The sequence below is a fragment of the Balaenoptera acutorostrata genome, chromosome 14 (assembly GCF_949987535.1).
Source record: "Balaenoptera acutorostrata chromosome 14, mBalAcu1.1, whole genome shotgun sequence".
NCBI lineage: Eukaryota > Metazoa > Chordata > Mammalia > Artiodactyla > Balaenopteridae > Balaenoptera > Balaenoptera acutorostrata.
Window position 1 is genome coordinate 17,441,632 of NC_080077.1, and position 20,392 is coordinate 17,462,023.

The following is a 20,392-nucleotide window of genomic DNA, read 5'->3' on the forward strand; positions in this document are numbered from 1 at the left end:
TGCAGAGGCAGATGGGGTGGGTAGGAGTGGAGAAGTGGAAGCTTGGGAAGGGCAGCGAGAGGACGCTGCAGAGAAGACCAGGAGGATTTGGAAATTAGGGCGTGGCTTCCAACGGTGGCCTCGGGTGCATCCAGAGAGCAGTGGGCTGGGAAATCTATGAAGGATAGCAAAGAAGAGACAATGAGAGCAGGAAAAAATTTCAAGATATTTGTCTGTGAAAAGCAAGAGAGAGGTGGAGGGCAGGGGGATTATCTAGGTAAGGGAAACGTGGAGTTAGAGAATGTTTTAAATGAGGAATGATGAACACTTATCTGGTTGATGGAATTTTCTTCACAGGTAAGAGCAACAAATAGTTCTGGCAAGAAAAGGGATTTGTTGTAAGAATCCCATGTAGCCCACCGCAAAAGTCTTCAATTTGGGATTCTTTCTCAAGGCTCCATTGCCTGGGATAGCTTTAGTAAGGGAATCTGTTTCCAAGTTAATAGGGTCCTAAAGTTGATCTGCCTGAGGATACCTCCTGCTGGCATTCCTTTCCCATCTCTTTCATAAATGCCCTTCTCCCACTTCACACACACACACAAAGCAAAATGTTGTAGAGATGTCTGGGGCTCCCAGCAATTAGTCAAACTTGAAATAACTGGGGTTGCAACATCTATAAACTGGGGGCCATAAGGCACCTGTGCACCTCTGCCATCCAACTAATGAGAGACATTTCCAATCACACTTTAATTTTTATATTTTATCATTATTTATCAAAAACTGTGAAATATCTGCATATTGATAATTGATTAATAATAATCATGGTAAGTATAACTAAACCCAGGGTTTTTGTTTTTTTTTTTTACAAGTAGAGCCTAATGATCAAAAGAAATGAAAAAAAATTAAACTTAAATTCACAAACATTTTTATTACAGGGAAATATAAGATGATCAAAAAGACACTCACACATACAAAATATATTGCATTAGGATAAAAATGTGTGGAGAAAGTAGAATGGTTATAGGCTTTGAAGGAGAGTAAAAACTTTTGTTTGCTCTTGTGTGCTTTCAGTGGACAATGGTAGGTATCACACTGCTGTGGTATTTATTTCCCATTGGATATATTTTTTTAAGTAATGTTGCAGTTTTATTCTAAAATGCAAATATTTACAAAAAGCTGGAAATGTACAGTCTCGCAGTTATTTAAACTTATGATTGGGAACCTTGGGGGGGCCACTTTAAAATGTGCAAGGGAGTCCTTAGTTTGGGGATATTATTTTAGGGGTACATGAGTAAAGATGTTTGATGGCAGTTGGCAAAGGAATCCAAGGAAAGGCGCAACAAGCTTTGGAAAGCCCAGGAAGGCACAGGCACCTCAGTTCCTGGGCTTCCTGGGCTCTGTGGGCACCACCATCAGCACAGTTCAGCTCCAGCCCCTCTCACGTATCTGACTTTCAGCTCCAGAGCCCAAGTCTGGGCAAAAGGAGGCTGAATGGAGTTGTGCTCACTGCTCGGAGGGTGCCGGGGACACTGCAGCGAAAGTTGCACCAGGATCCCTTGAAATGTAGGGGATGCTAGTTCTCCCATAGGAAACGCAGAGTGTGCTTATCCAAAAAGGGGCAATCTGGGCCAGCCTGGAAAAGGCAGCGACAGCTTATTGCAAACATGTTCAAGGGGAAGATCCAGAGAAATGAGGGAATATATGATGACTGGGGGGTCCCAGGACAGGACCCTGAGCACAGCTGGGACTAGACAGATGGAGGGACACCCCTTTTGTCGTGGCTGGAGCGAGGAGGAAAGACTAGCGGAGGATGCAGGGGAGTTTTGCAAGTGAGCTGAAAGGAGGTCCAGAGAGATGGCCCAATGGATGGTTTCCACTTTTTCTATTAAGTAGGGAAAGCCATGGTCCACTCACGATGACAGCCAAGTGGATCAGGAGTTTGGGGACACAGAAGATATTTTCTCATGTTTTTCAAGATTTTTGTTTGTTTTTGTTTTTGTTTTTTAACAGAGTCTAACATTCTTAGCACACGGATGCAGAATTATAATCCACGTAACTACCTCCTCCATTTGGGCTCCACCCCCCACCCCAATCCAACTCCAGACTGAGTCAGTTTCCCCTCTGGCTCCCCCAGCCCTTTGTACACATCTCTTATGGCTCCGACCATATTTATCACTGGAGTGTTGAGGATGAACGGGGATGGTATTAAATTGCAATCAGATTAGTCATAACTCCTTTGGCTCCCACACACGTACCCTGGGGTCCTTCCATACTGGGCTCAAACCTGGTTTGATTGGAACCTTCATGTATTTTGTTTAAGTTTTAGAGAGGTGACGGCTAAACTCCCTTTTCAGTGTTCTTCTCTGACAGTGTAGGAGGAGCACGGCATGAGAAATTGGAATGCTTCCAAATAACGCTGCCCACGGTCCCCTGATGGACGAGTGGTCCAGACCTACACCTGAGTGAGCATCCATCCTCTCCTGTCTCTCACTCCCTCACGTACACCCTCACACACACCCCTAGGAGTACTGTATACGTACTTTTCTCTGAGTGGGTCCTCAGAGCTGAGTAAAGTCATCATTCTAAGGCCCCCAAATAAGTTGTGGTTAAATGACAACCACCCTTCCCTTTTCTCCTTTCCCTAATCAAACTTACGTTCTTTATAATTTAAGTGAATTCAACATAAATATCCATACATGAAGCCAAGTTAGAACAAATACCAAGAATCCAGTCACGGTTTCTTAGGAATCATAATAAAAAAGTATCTTGAATTGAACTATAGAATCTTAAGAGTCAACTTGAAATAAATAAGATTTGAGGTTTATGGTCAGTTCTTTAAAATAATGCAGCGCTTCAGAGGAATCTCCAACTTTAAGAATATATGAAATAGCCCCATTTACAAGAGGGATTGGGGAGTGGGGAATAAAACAATGATTTGTAAATAAAACCTACCATGGTAGAGCTTCCTATATTGAAATCCACCAGTGGATTTAAACTATTCTATCAAAATTTTAAATATACGTAACTTTAACACAGCGGTTCCACATGCTAAGTGAAGAAGTGTGGGGGAATGCTGTCATTCCTATATGGAAAAATGCATATGCAGTTATCTTTGTCAATAAACACAGCATTTCTGAAAGATATGCAAACACTGGTTATACTACTGACCTGTAGTGTGAGAAATAGGTGGTTGAGAGAAAAGGAAAGGGTCACTTTTTGGTCTGTCTCAAGTGCACATTTTACCTACTCAAAATGTTGTATTACACACTCCCTCCTAATTGAAAATGTGTTTTTATATCAACTGTGGCACACTAACATTGAAAAATGATTTTTGTCAAGTTAGTTGATTTCTAGAATATCCCAATCTAGATGTTTTTCTCTCTCAGTGGAAGACTTGGATTGTTTCCATTTAACTACACATGATATTAGGCAAGTCTGCGTGGGCTCAGACTCTTCATTTGAAAACAACGGGTTTAGACTAGAGGTGGCTTCCAAAAATCTCTTTCTGGGCTAAGATGCTGCAATTATGTGACTTGATTATGCAATATTTGAAAAAAACCTGAAATAAATTGGCAAAGAAAATCTGAGTGAGTATGATAGTGAGTTTTTGTGATGTGGCAGAAGTAATTGTGTACAACTACTATTTTTACAATATATTTCATTCTTAAACCACACTTCATAAATTCCCTTTCATTTCTACTCTATGTACCTTTATAATACCCAGGGAACAACAAAAGAGGCATATTCAACTGAAGAAATTTATTTACTTTTTTTTTCTAGGTACATAAATGACATAATTATAGACAAGTTTTGATACATAGGAAAACCCTTCTGTCCACCTCTTTTTGCTAAATGAATCATCACAATAATTTTTACAATTTTTAAAACAATACACAGCTTTCTTGGGCTGAAGCAATCGCAAGAACATATTGGTACTGGTATATTACAGCTACTTACAATGTTTAAGAACAGCAATGGAGAAAAATAAGTTATTTAAATATTGATTTCATATACAGAAAGTGCAATGTTGTTAGTTGTTATATAATTTGCTTGACAGTTTCTTGTTTATCAATTTAAAATCGAGATAACTTGGACTCAGACTATTATATTTTTTTTTCTGAAAATAATACAGTACACACATGCAGCATTGACTTGGTGAATTGACTTCTTTTGCTGCAATTATGAAAGCAAACTTTGCTCTGTCAGGAACTGATTTTCAGTCGACTAGTTATTTCCAATTTCACCTTTACCTGGAAAGAGAAAAGGCCTGTGACTAAGGCAAGGCCAGGAAAATCTACTTCTTGGTTATCTGGGAATGTACGTAGTGGCTGGGACTGGCTGCACTTCCTTGTAGACAGCTTCAAAGGAAAAAATGACACACAGTGGATGTGTAGCTACCTGAGCCAAACTGCCTCTCCAGGTTTCTTTTGTGCTTTCCAAAGACGACAATTTTCACCCTTCCTCAACATTCTGCACCAAGTGCAATGGATTAAAACTGGATATTGCTGAAGCTGACCACCTGCCTTCTGGCATCCACAGGAGGCCCCAAACCACCTCGGTCAAACATCACACACAAACATTCAGGCTTTTCTAAGATCAAATTAAAAGTTTAAAGCAAAAGAAGACCAAACAAATACTAAAAGTAAAACAACAAAAACAAAAAAAAATTTTTGTTAAAAAGCACAATAAAGTAAAAATAACCTCAGATCCCACAGACTAGGAAGCCCTTCCCACTGAAAATGATTCATGGTCCCTGAATTTCACTTCCATGCAAAGGCAATGATTTCCAAAGAAGAATGAAAAAGATACAGTTTGGCATTCTCAAAAACTCATATTCAGAAAGCTCCCTTTTCTGGCACCACTTTTACATTAAGTGAAAAATCTTACCGTGAAAATGAACTAACACCTGGAAATTCATGTACAGTTTCCCCTTCTCCTTTGTTACCTATTACCTGACTTTATGTGTGGTCTTTTAGCTCAGCTTAAGCTATGAGCAGGCTCTCTCGGATGTCATGCTGAGGTACTGAAAATGCAGGGTGAGGAGCCCCTTTTACAGCGCCCACCTCACCACACACTTGAAATTCCTTCCAGTGACATAGGAGAGCCCTGCAGCCTCGTTACCTTCTAAATGGAATGTCACAGCCCACAGGAATGTCATACTCCAGATGATAAAAATGGGCTGTTTTGAAGAGTTAACAGAAATTTGGCAGCTTTAGCTTTTTTTCTACATTTCCACAACTTCTTACATGGCATCTTATAGAAGGTGACTATTATTGAAGAAATATATATTATTCTTTCAAATGTACACCAAAAGCATGAAAAAAAAAATACGTCACCTGAGAACGTCCTTTTCCTCCGAAACATGGATCCAGATATATAAAGCAAATGGTAAAATGGTTTTGTAATTAATGAAATCACCTTTTGTTCCCCCTCCCCTGAGGGATATCATTTGTTTTAATGAGTAGATGAAATATTACAGAACTTTTAAATCAAGGCTAAAAACATTTCTATTGTAAATGATCACACCCAGTGCTTAAAATAGGGTTCATGATAAGAATGTAAAGGAAAATCACTTTGTAAGCAACTGGAAACAATAATTTCTGTTTGCTAGAGAATCAGCCACTAGACTAAAAGAGAATGCTGAAATCAGTCAGAAAACAACTGAAAATATGCAACTACTTAATACATGGCCAATGTAGTTTGGCTCCAAAATGAACCTTTATTATATTTAAGTGAATTATCTAAATAAGAAAAGATGGAAAATAGTATTTTAATTATAAACCCCCCCAAAAAAACTTTTAAAATATCTTATAAACTACTTCTCTTTTAAAAAACAACCTCCTTAAATATTCAACTTACAATGACCTTTTGCAAAGGTGATCTGTTAGCTAATGACTGAATTTTGGAATGGACATGGTCAAGATTCCAAGTCAATACTGCAGCACGATGACCAACGTGGTAACAGCACTAAACTGATTAAAATGAAAGATCGTAACCTCAAACACACACATATACTCTCACACGTGATATCTTTGTGAATTTAAGAGTGCTTTTTACCAGATTTGTAGTTAGTTTAAAAACTGAAAGTCAACATGAAATTTGGCCTGATAAACACCCCTATAAAATAAGCCATGTTAGAGTGAGACAATTAGAAAAGCCCATTTCTGCTGGAAACATCCCAGATACGTTAGATGGCAGTCTAAGATGAAGATTTGGAACTATGGTTACATGGTAGTGAACACTAAGATAACTGCTTAAAAGCTTACATTAAGGCAAATAAAAGCTGATTGCTAGAAAGCAATTATTAAAATGTCTCTTGTTTATCTAAAGGAGAATAGGGCTTTCTTTTTTTCCTAGTGCAGCCAGATTTTCTTATTTTTGAACAAATGAGCCTGGTCAATAGTGTACAATCACTCCCGAGTCTGTTACTTTGGCCTGGCTAAAGCCCATCTGGGCCTCGGGAACCCTGCAGGGTGACAGACAGAAGGGCTAGAAGCACGCTTAGGAACAGGACAGGCTGCCCCCTGCCCCCTGCCCCCACCCAGTGCACCAAGACAGACTGCAGGCAGAGCATTTGTGGCAAGTTGGCATCTTTGTTCTATTGTGCCCTGAAAACAAAAATAAGTGCTTGTCTTTTCTTTGGGGGTCAAAGAGAACCACACCAATTTCCTGGAGGGGGCTTTTCTGGAGAAGAGGGTCCCGTGCCAAGATTCCGAGTTCTGCTGGCCACACACTGGGCCTTTCTTCTGGGTCTGGTCTGCACGTCCAGCCAAGGAGGAATTGCATCAGCATCATAAACACAGTGAACGGGTGGCTCTTGTCCAGGGAGGTCCATTTTGGGCCTGACTACATAGCCTCGGGGCCTGGTGGCAGTTTGAAGAGTCTGGCTGCGGACACGAGCTTGCTTATGTGTCTCTCCTCTGTGATGCCGGCCTCCTGAAGGCAAGTGTGGGACAGAGAAGGCACTTGGCCCAGCGTGCTGAAGCCCGCTTCAGTGAGGGCACTGGCGTACATGGGCAGACCGATGGAAACCAGCCAATCCGACACGGATGAAACGCATCCGGGAGACAGGGGCTTCCTACAGATTTCTGTGAGTCCACCGCTTGGGATCTGGGTAACCAAAGAAAGCAATTTATCAAGATTCAACGGGTGCCACTGGAGAGCTCTTTCTTCTATGCCTAAAAGGAACACTACTGAAATATTATATTTATTACCACACTATCAGAAAGGGATAATGCTATGAGATGTCCAAGAACATGACTAGCATCAAGAATTCTTTCCTGGGCTTCCCTGGTGGCGCAGTGGTTGAGAATCTGCCTGCCAATGCAGGGGACACGGGTTCGAGCCCAGGTCTGGGAGGATCCCACATGCTGTGGAGCAACTGGGCCCGTGCGCCACAACTGCTGAGCCTGTGCGTCTGGAGCCTGTGCTCCGCAACAAGAGAGGCCGCAATAGTGAGAGGCCTGCGCACCGCGATGAAGAGTGGCCCCCGCTTGCCGCAACTAGAGAAAGCCCTCACACAGAAACGAAGACCCAACACAGCCATAAATAAATAAATAAATGAACAAATGAATGAATGAATTCTTTCCTGACTTCTCAAAGGTGAGACAAATCTTCAAGGAAGCGTTGGAGGTTCCAGAAGGTACCTGGAATTAGATCTAACCCCAATTATGTGTGTAAGTCTCCAAACTGTAATCATTTATATTTCTGGCTATTTTGTCTCATGGTGGTCATGCTCTTCAACTAATGATCCTTATGGTGCTTGAAGAAGCAAACCTATGTGACAGTGTGAAAAGGAAGATACTCAGTGGGTAAGGTTTTCATAAAGTAGATTTTCTTCTGTATTTTGAATCTACATTAACATCCAGAAAATTAAGCATTTAATCAATATAGTCATAAAGAATTAAAAATACAATAATAAATGTTGGCTAGGGCAGGGAAATGAACATTTATACTTGAATTCTGAGAAGGCCAAGTGCTACACCCCTCAGAAAGGCAATTTACCACCAAATGTGCAAACCCTTGAGATTTTGTGCAGTCCTGATGAAGCAAATCCTCTTGAAGGAATATATCCTCAGAAATTTACCCCAAAAGTCTACACAAATTTATTAACCAGGAGGTTCTTCACTCAATTGTTTAAAATAAACAGCTGGAAATAATCTAAATGTTTCAACAATGTGGAATGGGCTGAACTAGGACATACCTACTAGAGCACTTTGAAAAATTGATAATATAAAAGAAATTTTAGTAACAAAGAAAGAGGTTCACCATCTGATAACTGAAAACAATAAGGTTTGCAAACTGTACATGTACTTTTATGTATGTGCAGAGAAATGACTAGATGGACTTTTTCACAGTGCTGGGGTTATGGATAATTTTCATCTTTTTCTCTCCAAAACCGTATTTTTTTTTTTTTTTTAAAGTTTTTACTTGATTTTTATTTATTTATTTATTTTATTTTTGGCTGTGTTGGGTCTTCGGTTCGTGCGAGGGCTTTCTCCAGTTGCGGCAAGCGGGGGCCACTCTTCATCGCGGTGCGGGGACCGCTCTTCATCGCGGTGCGCGGGCCTTTCTCTATCGCGGCCCCTCCCGTTGCGGGGCACAGGCTCCAGACGCGCAGGCTCAGCAATTGTGGCTCACGGGCCCAGCTGCTCCGTGGCATGTGGGATCTTCCCAGACCAGGGCTCGAACCCGTGTCCCCTGCATTAGCAGGCAGATTCTCAACCACTGCGCCACCAGGGAAGCCCAAAAACCGTATTTTTAAACCTTTGTAGGCTGAAGAGGTATTACTCTCTCCCAGGTGTCTCCCTTCGATAGCTACAATGAACCCTGGGCTACGTAGCGGCTGCCAGCATGCCCATCATTAAGCTCTAGAACTGAATGGACTTCAAAAAGCTGGGTGAGGGGAGCCCCGAAGTGTGGGCTGCTTACCGCCATGCGGTGCTGCTTCCGAAGCAGCTTCACGCGGATCTGGTCCATGTTGGTGGCAACGTCCCTCTCGGGCTGATCTAAGTCTTCCGCATATCTCTGTACCAGGGCCTCAGGAATCCCACAGCGGCCGTGCTGCAAGGGAACAGAAATCTCTTATCGAGGGTTGCGAGGATCTTTTTCCTTCTCCAAGAATGGCAAACACAAGGTAGGATAAGACATTTAGCTACTAGAAAATAGGACCAAAAGTTTTAATTTGAAGTGAATATATTTTCTTTAGTGTCAGGATGGATGTTTTAGAGACAATACTTTTACATCTTTATCTTTTAAGTCGTTATGAGCTCTAGGAAAATGTTTTGAAATATGGTTAAAGCAGGACACAATCATTCTCTATTTTGGGGTCCAATACCCTCACTTCCCTCTTATCTGATCATTTTGCAAAATGTTATTGAAGACAGTCTTCTAAACTGCAGGGGAGAAGGGCAAATTTGTGCCCTACAGAGAGTCTACTGTTGGTTCCTCAACTACAACATAGAGTTATACCGCTATATCACTAGACCAGCATTTACTGTACAGTAGAATTCTCACTACTTTCCATTCAAAGGGGTTCATTCACTAAATATCAAGAAGGCAGAGGAGTATTTTATTGTAAGGCACTCTTGGTCATAAGAAGTTTATAACAAAGACTCCTGGGAATGCATTATAACAATTCATGCATTCCTAGGAGTAACACAGAGCTACACCTATTATGTATTTGAATTCAAAGTCATTTTGGTACTGGCAGATCTACTCTTTTTTATTTTTCTTCAAATGAGAAACGAGTTTTCATTATAGGTCTCAATGTTTTTAGTACAATGAGGTATCTTTTCCCCTGTTACCCATACAGATAATTATACAGTACAATTATTACATCTGAATAGGGCTCTACAATTTTCAAAGCAGGTTCAGGTTTATTTTATTTGCTCCTATTAATACCTCTAAGAGGTAGTTATGCAGGTCATTATTAATTCCATTTTACACACAGGGAAATGAAATGGGGATGTGTTAAAGTCTAAAAACAAAGATGTTGAATAAGACACGGAAACTGGAACTCACATCTATCCTTTCAGGAACTGGGTCTAGTACTGACTGATAGCTCTCCCTGCAAAGGATAGCTGCCCCAAATTAAATACAAACAAGTGAAAGAAGAGAAGAGAAGAGAAGGGAAGAGAAGAAACCCCTGAGGCTGCGTGCGTCTGCATGTAAATTGGGCGCTGTGCTCCCGGTTCATCTGAACACCCAGCGCGGGGCGGCAGGAGCCCCCGCCGTGGGCCACCCATGTCGTCGCTGTCCATTGGTCCCCGCCGCCAGCTGCCTCCGGGGGCTGGGAGGTGGGGGGCAGTGCCGCTCCTCTCGCCTGGCCCCCGCCCGACTTAGAGGAGCCTGTGCAGTGGGGTCAGGGCCTCGGATACCTTATCGGAATAGGGCTCCTCGGTGAGATCGATGCCTTCGGCCCGCAGCTTCTTCTCGGTGAGCATCTCCAGGTCCACCCCGCGGGTGCAGGAGACCTTCCTGGCCAGGGCAGGGCCAAGCCGCACGCCGTGCTCCTGGAGGCTGGCACTCTCAGGCAGCTCCGACAGCCAGGGTGGAGGCCTGGCGCTCAGCGGGCTGCCCGGCTCCGGCCCTGCGGGAGGCCTGGCCACTGGCGGCGGGGGACAGTCGCTGGGGCCGCCGGGGCTGCCCTTTTTAAGGGGCAGGCTGGGTGCATCGGGGCAAGGGGCGCCGGGGGGACCGGGAGGGACAGGATGCAGCCCGTTGGCGAGGCGCTCCCTGCTCTTCTTGGCGGGGACGGGGGGAGGCTGGGCGGGAGGTTTGGCCTGCGTTCTGGCCTCGGGGCCCCTCTGCCCAGCATCCACGCCTTCTTTGGTGCCCGGGGGGTGATGTGTCCCTTCGAAATCGAGTCCTTTCCTGTGACCCTCAAGAGGCGTCCTTGTTAAACCGTGTTTAACGGCGGGCTGTTGGGCGTCATAGGTTTTGGGTAAACACGGAGGAGGGGATGTGCTGTGGGAAAAGGCAGCCATCGGGCCATCCAGTTTCTTAGCAGTCGTTTTCTGAGGTTCAGAAAATCTCTTGCTTTGGGTCAGTAGCAGTGCATTGTCAACAGCAGAATCTAGTTTGGGGCTTTGAACCTTTGTGATGGAGGGCGCTGTCTTTTGTGGCACTTCGGGTACAATCTGAGGGGAAGGTTCTGTCACCTCACCAGGTACACCTTTTTCAGGCTCTCCTTGAAGGTCGTCCAGGGAGTGGGATCGGGGCCAAGTCTCCATGGTCTGGGGGCCCTCCAGGGTCTCACAGCTCCGGCAGATGGAAACGGGGAGGCTCCTTCGGTTTTTATTCAAGTCAGTCACACACGGGGGATCACAGTGTTTGGAGGTGTGAGGGGTGAGACCACCGCCCAGCCTCCCCTCCCCTCCCGGCTTCAGCGCGTCTACTGGCTTCGTTAGAGGCAAGGTTGGGTAGTTGCCCAGCTGATTCCTATTGAAAGACTTCAAGCTGGACTCGGCTGATGATTTGGCAGAGGGGCTGGTTTTACGAGACTTGCCTACGAGACAAGGAAATATTTTACAATCACATTTTAAAAAGCGAATCAATCAAACTGATGTAAAAGGTGTGCTAATGTAATTGAATCTCCAACTCTTATATCCCACTGTTGAATTACACTAAGGACAGAAAATCACCACTGGTGATGCAGAGTCATTGTGGTCCCATGTTTATTTTTAGAAAGAATTCTTAGTCTTATTAAAGGACTCAGGGAGATGAAAGTTAATTGAGTTATGTGGAAAGAAAATACGCTGTGTCAGGCAATAAAATAAATCTAGGCCTAATGTCTGTTCGTAGCTGCAGTCAGTGTGGAACAAGGCACACCCACACCCCAGTTAAGAACCACACTGATGGGACTTCTGTTTAGGGAGTACAGATTCCTAAGACCATGGTTGCAAAGAGGAGGTGGACTGAATTCTGAGACAGGTTCTTTAAATGGTATCCCCCAAGGTTCACTGGTGACCGCTGAATTCTCAAACCTCTCAAGCCCTCCCCGCCTTGTGTTTTGCTCAGGTGTGTAAAATAAAGGTACCCTAGAAACAGTCAGCCAACCTTGGTACAAATGAGTAAACAAGCTGAAGTGAGTATGTCGCCAGAGGCAATCTATAAGATACTGATACGGTTCTAATTGCCACTGGAGCGATAGACCTGATTAAAATAAAATGATCGTCAGACTGATAACTGAACTTATCAACCAGTCACAGTCTACTTAGTTGACAGCTGTTGACTGATACTAATTGCTACTGCTGCCTGGTGAACAGAGCCACCCATGGTAACCCTGAGTGCACCTGACCCCAATCCACTTAAGATTCCTCTTCTGTTTGAGACAAGTAAGCTGTCTGAATTTCCTACGGACCGCTTCCCGACTGTTAGGACAGAGAAGCAACAAACAAGGCATGCGGCCCTCAAATGGCCCTCTCCCTCCGAAACTGCTCTGTCCTCAGGCCGTGCCGCTGAGGCATTTAAGATACTGCTGCTCGTGTGGCCCTGATGGATGGTCTACTTGGTAAAGTGTTTTCCTCGTGGACCTAATAGTTCCCAACGCTCAAATGTTGGTTTTTATTGCGAAAAGAAGAGGACATAGGAGACACACAATTTAGGTTTTATGGCTGCAGGTATTTTAGATGGAATTTATTCACCTCACACAGAAGTCAGCAGAGGCTAACTAGAAACGAGAACGGCGAAGAAGTCGGAAAGGAAAAGATTAGCACTGCGGTCACGATGGTCAGAGAATTGTCTTTTCTCAGAACACTGCACTTTTAAAATCAGTACTTTTCAAAGCAGGAGGATCCTTTTTAATGAAGCTTCATTTACAAAACAGATCAAAGTTGAAGTGTGGAGGTTTCTCAAGGCCCAGGCCCACACACCGCCACCAAGGCCCCCATCCTCGGGACACCGCAGACCACAGTTAAAAACCAGGGCTTTAGGCAACATAAGCTTCTGAACCAGAAGTTACGAACTGCATAAGAGGGACTGCTTCTGTAAACCTTGCGTTTATTTCTCCACTCAGTGAAAATACTCTCCTAGTAAAACTAGAACAAAATCGTGCAGCTTGGTTTAATGTTTGAGAAAACAAAGGTGGGGAGGTACCATGTCCTTAACTGTTACGTGGACAAAGCAGAAAAGATGGTGGGGGGTGGAGAAATGTCAAATCTATTCTGAAAACATCTTGCTTTTCAAGTGCTTTTGGTTGGTTTGAATTGTGGGCTTCCAGCAATTTCATATCTTCACTGTATATGTTTATGCTGCTTTTCAAAGTGAAATTTATGGTTGATCCTGTTGTTCCAAAATCTGTTTAGTAAATGTTTTCTATGTGCACATAACTATGGAGGATATAAGTAAACCACTGATTCAAACTGAGTCCACATTTGTAGTGGGTATGGGAGCCAAAAATACACATTCTCCAATAACTTCCAAAAGCTAGACCATGAGGAGGGTTGGCCCAGTGACGTGAAGTTTGGAGATCCTAACTCTGAGCCCCTGGTCATGCTGTCTGCGGGGAGAAAGGAGGTACCATATTGGATGTGGGTAATTATATTCTTTCTGTCTAGCTGGTCTGAAGTTTTGAGATTTTTTTTAAAACAAAAATGTGCTCTTTAAGATTTAATTATATACCCTTCATTCAGAGATCTAGCTTTCATAAAAATGAAGAAATGTTTGAATAGACTTTTCACATTATTTTAATATGAATTTAGATATTTTCATACTGTAATGATGATATACTGCTGCCAGGAGCTATCTGTTTTTGTGGGGTTTTTTTTGAATTTTAGAATTTTATTTATTTTTTTATACAGCAGGTTCTTATTAGTTATCCATTTTATACATATTAGTGTATATGTGTCAATCCCAATCTATCTGTTTATGGAAGGAGTCATCGTGCAACTGCAATCCCTGAACTAACGAGCATGCCTCTTTTCCCGGGCAGTGTCCGAACACTGAGGGCCGCCCCTGCTCAGGCTTTACTGACTATTTAAGAAGAAAACTTGAGGTGAGGGATGATGATGATACTGAAGGAACCAAACCTTCATGCCCTGGCTTTGCATCATGTTCTCAGCGGGGCTCCTCAAAATCCTCATATAGAAATGAGAGACTCACGGATGACAGTCCCAAGCACTGGGATATTCTTGCTCCTCAGAATAAATAAGCAAACAAATAGGCAAAGAGACCTTTTATGGTATATGTCGCCTTTTTCCTTGTTCCCAAAATAGGTCCACCTATTTTCATCTAATCCATGGTTTGTGAAAGTACTTATGATAACATACAAACTAAATCCCTTCTGGCTTGAAGTTCAACTAAGCCCCGCTACCCCTGGCTGATGTATGACGACGTTAAGTAGTTAGAGTATGGACTTGAAAATGCTTATGGTTTTGGAAAATCAGGTCTAAAATATTGTCTACCATTGACTGAGAGCCTATTATTATGAGTCAGAGTGGTGCCAAGAGGAAAAGAACAAGGGTTTCAGTTATTATTTAATCTCTCTTTAGCATCCTCATCTATAATATATGCACTGCAGGATCTGAGTGATAATTAGCAATTGCATACGTGCGCACCTAGCCCACTGCCTCATTCATAATCAGTGTTTACAAAGTGCTAGATATTTTTAATATATTATTACTTTGCCTTAGAATAATCTATTTAAAAAAAAAGAAACTCACATTACCATTTAAAAAGTAAGGAGGAGGGGCTTCCCCGGTGGCGCAGTGGTTGAGAATCTGCCTGCCGATGCAGGGGACATGGGTTCGAGCCCTGGTCTGGGAAGATCCCACATGCCGCGGAGCAACTAGGCCTGTGAGCCACAACTCCTGAGCCTGCGCGTCTGGAGCCTGTGCTCGCGACAAGAGAGGCCACGATAGTGAGAGGCCCGCGCACCGCGATGAAGAGTGGCCCCCGCTTGCCGCAACTAGAGAAAGCCCTCACACAGAAACGAAGACCCAACACAGCCAAAAAATAATTAAAAAAAAAAAAATAGGGTAAGGATATCTAATAAACAAACAAATTATAAAAAAAAAAAAAAAAAATGTAAGGAGGAGGACTTCCCTTGTGGCGCAGTAGTTAAGAATCCACCTGCCAATGCAGGGGACACAGGTTCGATCCCTGGTCTGGGAAGATCCCACATGCCGTGGAGCAACTAAGCCTGTGCGCCACACTACTGAGCCTGAACTCTAGAGCCTGCGAGCCACAACTACTGAGCCCATGTGCCACAACTACTGAAGCCCACACGCCTAGAGTCCGTGCTCTGCAACAAGAGAAGCCACTGCAAGGAGAAGCCCATGCACCGCAACGAAGAGTAGCCCTCGCCCGCATGTAGAGAAAGCCCGTGCGCAGCAATGAAGACCCAACACAGCCAAAAATAAATAAATAAATAAGTAAATAAATAAATTTGTTTAAAAAAAAAAAAGAGGTAAGGAAGAGTCGGAGATGTAATTTGGCCAAAGTCTTCAGCTATGCCCTATTCACGTTCAAACCCCAGGTCTCCCCACTCTAAAGCCCCACAGCTCTTTGCATGATCCAGATGGGGGGAGGGGCCTAAACCTCTAAGAGCAGCAGGACAATGGAAAGTTTAGGGTCCCTTCCTCTGACATGCAAGTTTAAACTCTTTCCAATTATGTGCTATGTGGGATGGAAGAGTAACTGATGAAAAGACCTCTCTACTCATTTCTCAACATCATCAGTTGCCTAGGTTCTTGAGAGATGTTCCTCCCTCCTAAGGATCTTAATTAAGCACCAATCACCCTGGAAAAACTCCTCTCCCCATTGCCAGTTTTCCCAAAAGCAATGGCTCAGGCTGAGGAAGAAAGACAGTCATTAGCCAAAGCACAGATGTCAAGAAAGGGCCCAGAAGGCTTGCGTATGAAGATGCATTCATGATTATCTGTGCTGACGGTACCGTTTTCCAGGTTCTCACTGCTTTCATAGCATCCTGAGTCTCGTGGAGAGCACCCACTCAAGCCCTGGCTGTCAACAAGCAGCTTCTCCTGGGATCCGGACTGGTCACTGTTACCTAGAGAAGATGAAAACATAGCACGGGATCGTAAGAGGAATGAAAAGCAGGCTCCAAGTCAACCGCATCCCAATGTTATCCTCAGTTCTCACAATACATTTTGAAGCCTTGGACTTTGGAAGAGAACAAATTATTTTAAAGTAAATGAGATAAAAATGAACGAGTGAGATCAGAACACTTTTCTTTTCAAATCAAGTATCACAGGAAGGTAAGTTTGTAGACAGAGGACATAGTTGAAATACATCAATGCCTTTTAAGTTACCCTCAGGCCAACCAGGGAGAGGAGAAATTCAGAGCATCATGTCAAAAGTGGGGGGAGAGCAACCACAGTCCTTTCGGAGGGACGGTACCACCAAGTAGAAGCAGAGACTGAATAAATGCCTTTTTCACAAGGAGGAATTACGCCGTATACTTATTAGAGATCTAGAAGATTTGTGTTTCAATTTATTTGTTCCCAGCTTTCCAAATTTGGCAGCTAATATAAAGTGAGTGTCAAATAAACCATCAAATTTTATTAGCATTTAGGAGCATTTTTAACCCTCTATGACGCGTGCTGGCTCTCGTATCATCTCAAAGGGAGCAAGGCTGACATAAAGGGGACATGAACTCCTAAGCTGATGAGGGGCCAGGGGCAAATCCTTTTGCTACTGTTATTTGGAATAGGTTAGAGGGTTTTCTCTCCTTTTTGCTTCTCTCTTTGTCTTGGGTCAGCATTTCTATTCCCTGCACACAAAGGGTAAGACATGGAAAGCTCAAAACACCCTCCAGCTTGGAAACTGAGTACAGAATACCCTGAAGGTGGACGATGGAAGCCTGAGCACCCTCATCCTAAGGAATCCTTCTAGAGAGAAGCATCAGATGTTTTCTGTTGAAAGTTGGTCAATCACATGGGAAATCATGTGGGCCTTCACTACCCCAGCCGTGTCACTCTGCACATTCTATAAAGAGGGCATGGCTGGCCTTATGTAGGTTCAAAGTTACAGGAAGACTGTCTTTCAGTCATTATGCAGACTAAATGCTTGGTCGATAAAAATGGAAAACAAGAAAACATTTTCTACCTAAAATAAGTAGTTGACGATGAGTGGCTTTAATTTACTTTTCTTTCTCTTCACTTCGCCTCCCCCCACCACACACACACACACACACACACACACACACACACACTAAATCAATAAACCAGAAATCTGATGCCTTTTCTTGGGTCATTAAAAAAAAATTGCGGGAAGGCTGAGGGCTGCCATTCCTACTGTCCATTGACCACTTCCTGTTTGTATTTCTCACATGGAAAGCATTTTATAACAGAAATCATGGCGGAACAAGCCCTTAAATTAGAGCACCAAATTAAGAAATGCTATTTTTAAAGTGATTAATGAAAAATTAACTAATCGGAAGCAAAAGAGAAAAACCCTTTCCCCTCCCCCGCACCGAAAGTGGAACATTCTAGAGTGGTGTCCTCATTGTGTGGAGGAGTCTGTGGATTTGGAATGGCCTTTGTTCTAGCCTAGCATGTTATTTTGGAAAATGATACTTATAAAATGAGGGCTTGGAGCTATCAATTACAACCCAGGAAGAGGAATCAATGCAGTTTGTCCTTGGCGAGATAGTTCAGTGTATTGCAGCGGCCAAAACAGACTCCAAAATGCTGACCAATGGGAATAAAACAGAAGACTTGTCCCTGCCACTGCAGGAAAATGCAGACTGTGCCTGCATCTTTCGGGATCCCAGCCTCACCACACAGCAGGATACCTGAAGTTATTATGGGGAGTGAAGGGGTCCCTTGCATTGCCTGAAAACCGCAGTTCAATCTATAAAATCATGAGGCCTATTCAAGGGGCTACAGCCACTTTCTTCCTGAAGGATCCAATCAGCAGCTACTTGCAGGAACCCAACAAATTTAGCCAAATTCCCTAAAACTAAAAGCTGGTGTTTCCCCAGTAGGTTGTCCTTCTTCATTAGGGAGAATGAAGAGGCGGGGCACCTCTTAGATGTACTGCACATTCAAGGCCACATTCTCCCCGCACCCCATACTCACTAGAATTAATGCCAAGGCACAAAGGACAAGAAAGAAGGGGAGCTAGAATCACGAACATTCTCACAGTCAAGTAAGAGCGAAGGACTGGGTTGTGGGGCTGAAACTCCATTTGGACATGACCTGAATTTGGACTAAAGCTCTCCTCAACCCCATCTCAACACACACACACACACACACACACACACACACACACACACACACACAGAAAGAATATGCTAAGACACTGATTAGACACCCAAACATCAAAAGGTGCTTATGCGCGAGGACATGCGCCATTTTCTGGAGCGTAGTTACCTTGGAAAAGAAGAAGGGAAAGGAATGGGATTCTTGGATAGCAGGCCTTCCAGTGGGCTTGTAACACTTATGTCTTTAAAAAATAAGCACTGAAGTAAATATGACAAAATGTTAACTTTACATGGATTTAGGAAGTGGTATGTGGATTTATTTTTCTCTGTACTTTCCTGCATATTTGAAATAATTCCTGATTAAAATTCTTATTCTTATGAAAATGATTCTGTTAAAAGAGAGCTTTCATCTGGCAGACCTAGGAGAGTGGGTCTGGGATGAGTAGAAGGAACTGCCCCGGGACGATGAGAGTCTTTTCCACACGGAACCCTGCAGGAAGGCTGGCATTCCCCGTGCACAGATGCAATGAGAGAAGCTGGACCCATCTGAGTGCCAAGCAAGGATGCAGATGTGCCTCTTGCTCTTGTGGGGGGCTGAGCTGGAAGATGTGCACGATCTCTCAGATCTCAGCAGGTCTCTGGATCTGTCTAGGCTGACAGAAATTGACTGCATTCCTCTAAGGTATCAGTTACTTAGAGTACTTCTTAAACACAATGAATTTCAAAGCGCTGAATGTAGAATCTTCTAATCCTGGGATAATCCTGCTTCCAGGCTCTTGGTGCTCACTGGCACCCCTGAGCCCTTGAAGCCTTTGTTTTAGAACCGCTAAAAAGAAGTACCGATTTATGTATGCGGGATGTTCTATACAGAGGCACAGCACAGATTCAAAATGGGATCTATGAAGAAGCAACGAGGCTTCCTTAGACTTGTGAGTGAGCATCATGAGGGGCAAAGACTCCCTCTTATAAAATATGCCAAAGTGCACACCTCAGGACATGATCCCAGGAGGGACAAGGAGTCTTAGCCCTTGTGGCATGACAGAGACAGACCCTGCGCCTTATACTCAGAATTTAGCTTTGCTCCTCCTGTGTCTGAATGCTAAAGGAAACGCAATGGATGGAGTTTATAAACCAGCTGTTCTCAGTGGCTGAGGAAGAGCAAATGAGCTATTTTACAGGGCAGATGTGGTCCAGGAGGCTAGATGATTGAACGTTAATTGATATTAATATAGCTGGTCGGCCATTCCAGGCACTAGGCCAGGCTCTGACACAACCTGGCCACAGATCCCCAAGGTGTCTCCTGGGGAACTCCAATACTAAAGAGACCAGGTTATAAAGTGATATAAACTACGAAACACAATTCCCTCCAAATCTATCCCTGAAGGCAGTGTGTTTATCTAGGGTTTAGGTATCTATTTGATGGTGTGTCATCAGTTAATTTAGAGGGAGGACTTATTAAGCAGAAGTGAATTTAACTGCCCTGAGACACTTGCTTCCATGTCTCTTGGGCCTGATACATTCAGTAATGTACAATTTTTTTTCCCCCACCATTCACCATGGTTTTGGTGTGTCTTTTAGCAATGAAAATGTTATTAGCTACTGATATTCCTGAGGCAGAGCATTTGAAAGAAAATGCATTTGAATTCAATAACTGGCAAGGATACTCCCCACTTCATGATGAGTAATTTCAGGAATATTTCTGATGTCAGACTGAAGAATAAAGAGCAAGATAAGACTGGGTTAATGAAGCAAAGGACACAGTGTATTCAAATAGACTACATGAAAGTTGTGAGCTCACTAAATTCTCTTCATGGGTTGTAAAAATGAGCTATCATTTTAGCTGAGAAATCGCAGCATGGAATTCTCTGCTCTACATATTCACTTGAGATGATTTCCTGCTGCTTTAACGCAAGCTGATGAATTTCCTTTATTCATTAATTAACCTATTCAATCAGAAAACAACTCCTCATGTGCTTTGAGAAGTAATTAACCCTTGGTGGGGCAAGATACTCCCAGTTTGTCAGTTACTCTTGTGCCCAGGTATCCTCATGACCTCCTGAAGGCTGCACATCCCACCGGCCCCCAAGGTGGCATGAACTGTGTGTCTTAAGAAAACTGCAATTCAATTCTCAGTCACCCAAAGACGAGCGTTTTCATCAACGATTACCTAGAAACATGCCGGGAAAGTATAGGCTAGTAAGGTTTTCTTTTGCTCCTGCATTGGCACGAAGGTCTGCTTTGGGAATC

General features: G+C 43.3%; 1 protein-coding gene across 5 annotated transcripts in view; it reads right to left on the minus strand.

Annotated features, from left to right (window-relative positions):
* Nucleotides 1-3,723: 3,723 nt before the first annotated feature.
* SASH1 (SAM and SH3 domain containing 1) overlaps nt 3,724-20,392 on the minus strand; it is a 255,831-nt gene continuing 239,162 nt past the window's right edge. For all 5 annotated transcript variants that reach the window (XM_057527624.1, XM_057527623.1, XM_057527625.1 and 2 more), the window contains 4 exons: nt 15,875-15,988; nt 10,359-11,488; nt 8,911-9,042; nt 3,724-7,089 (listed from right to left, as the gene is read on the minus strand). In XM_057527624.1, coding sequence (XP_057383607.1) covers nt 6,826-7,089; nt 8,911-9,042; nt 10,359-11,488; nt 15,875-15,988 — 1,640 coding nt within the window. In that variant the 3' untranslated portion in view covers nt 3,724-6,825. The remainder of the gene's footprint in view (nt 7,090-8,910; nt 9,043-10,358; nt 11,489-15,874; nt 15,989-20,392) is intronic.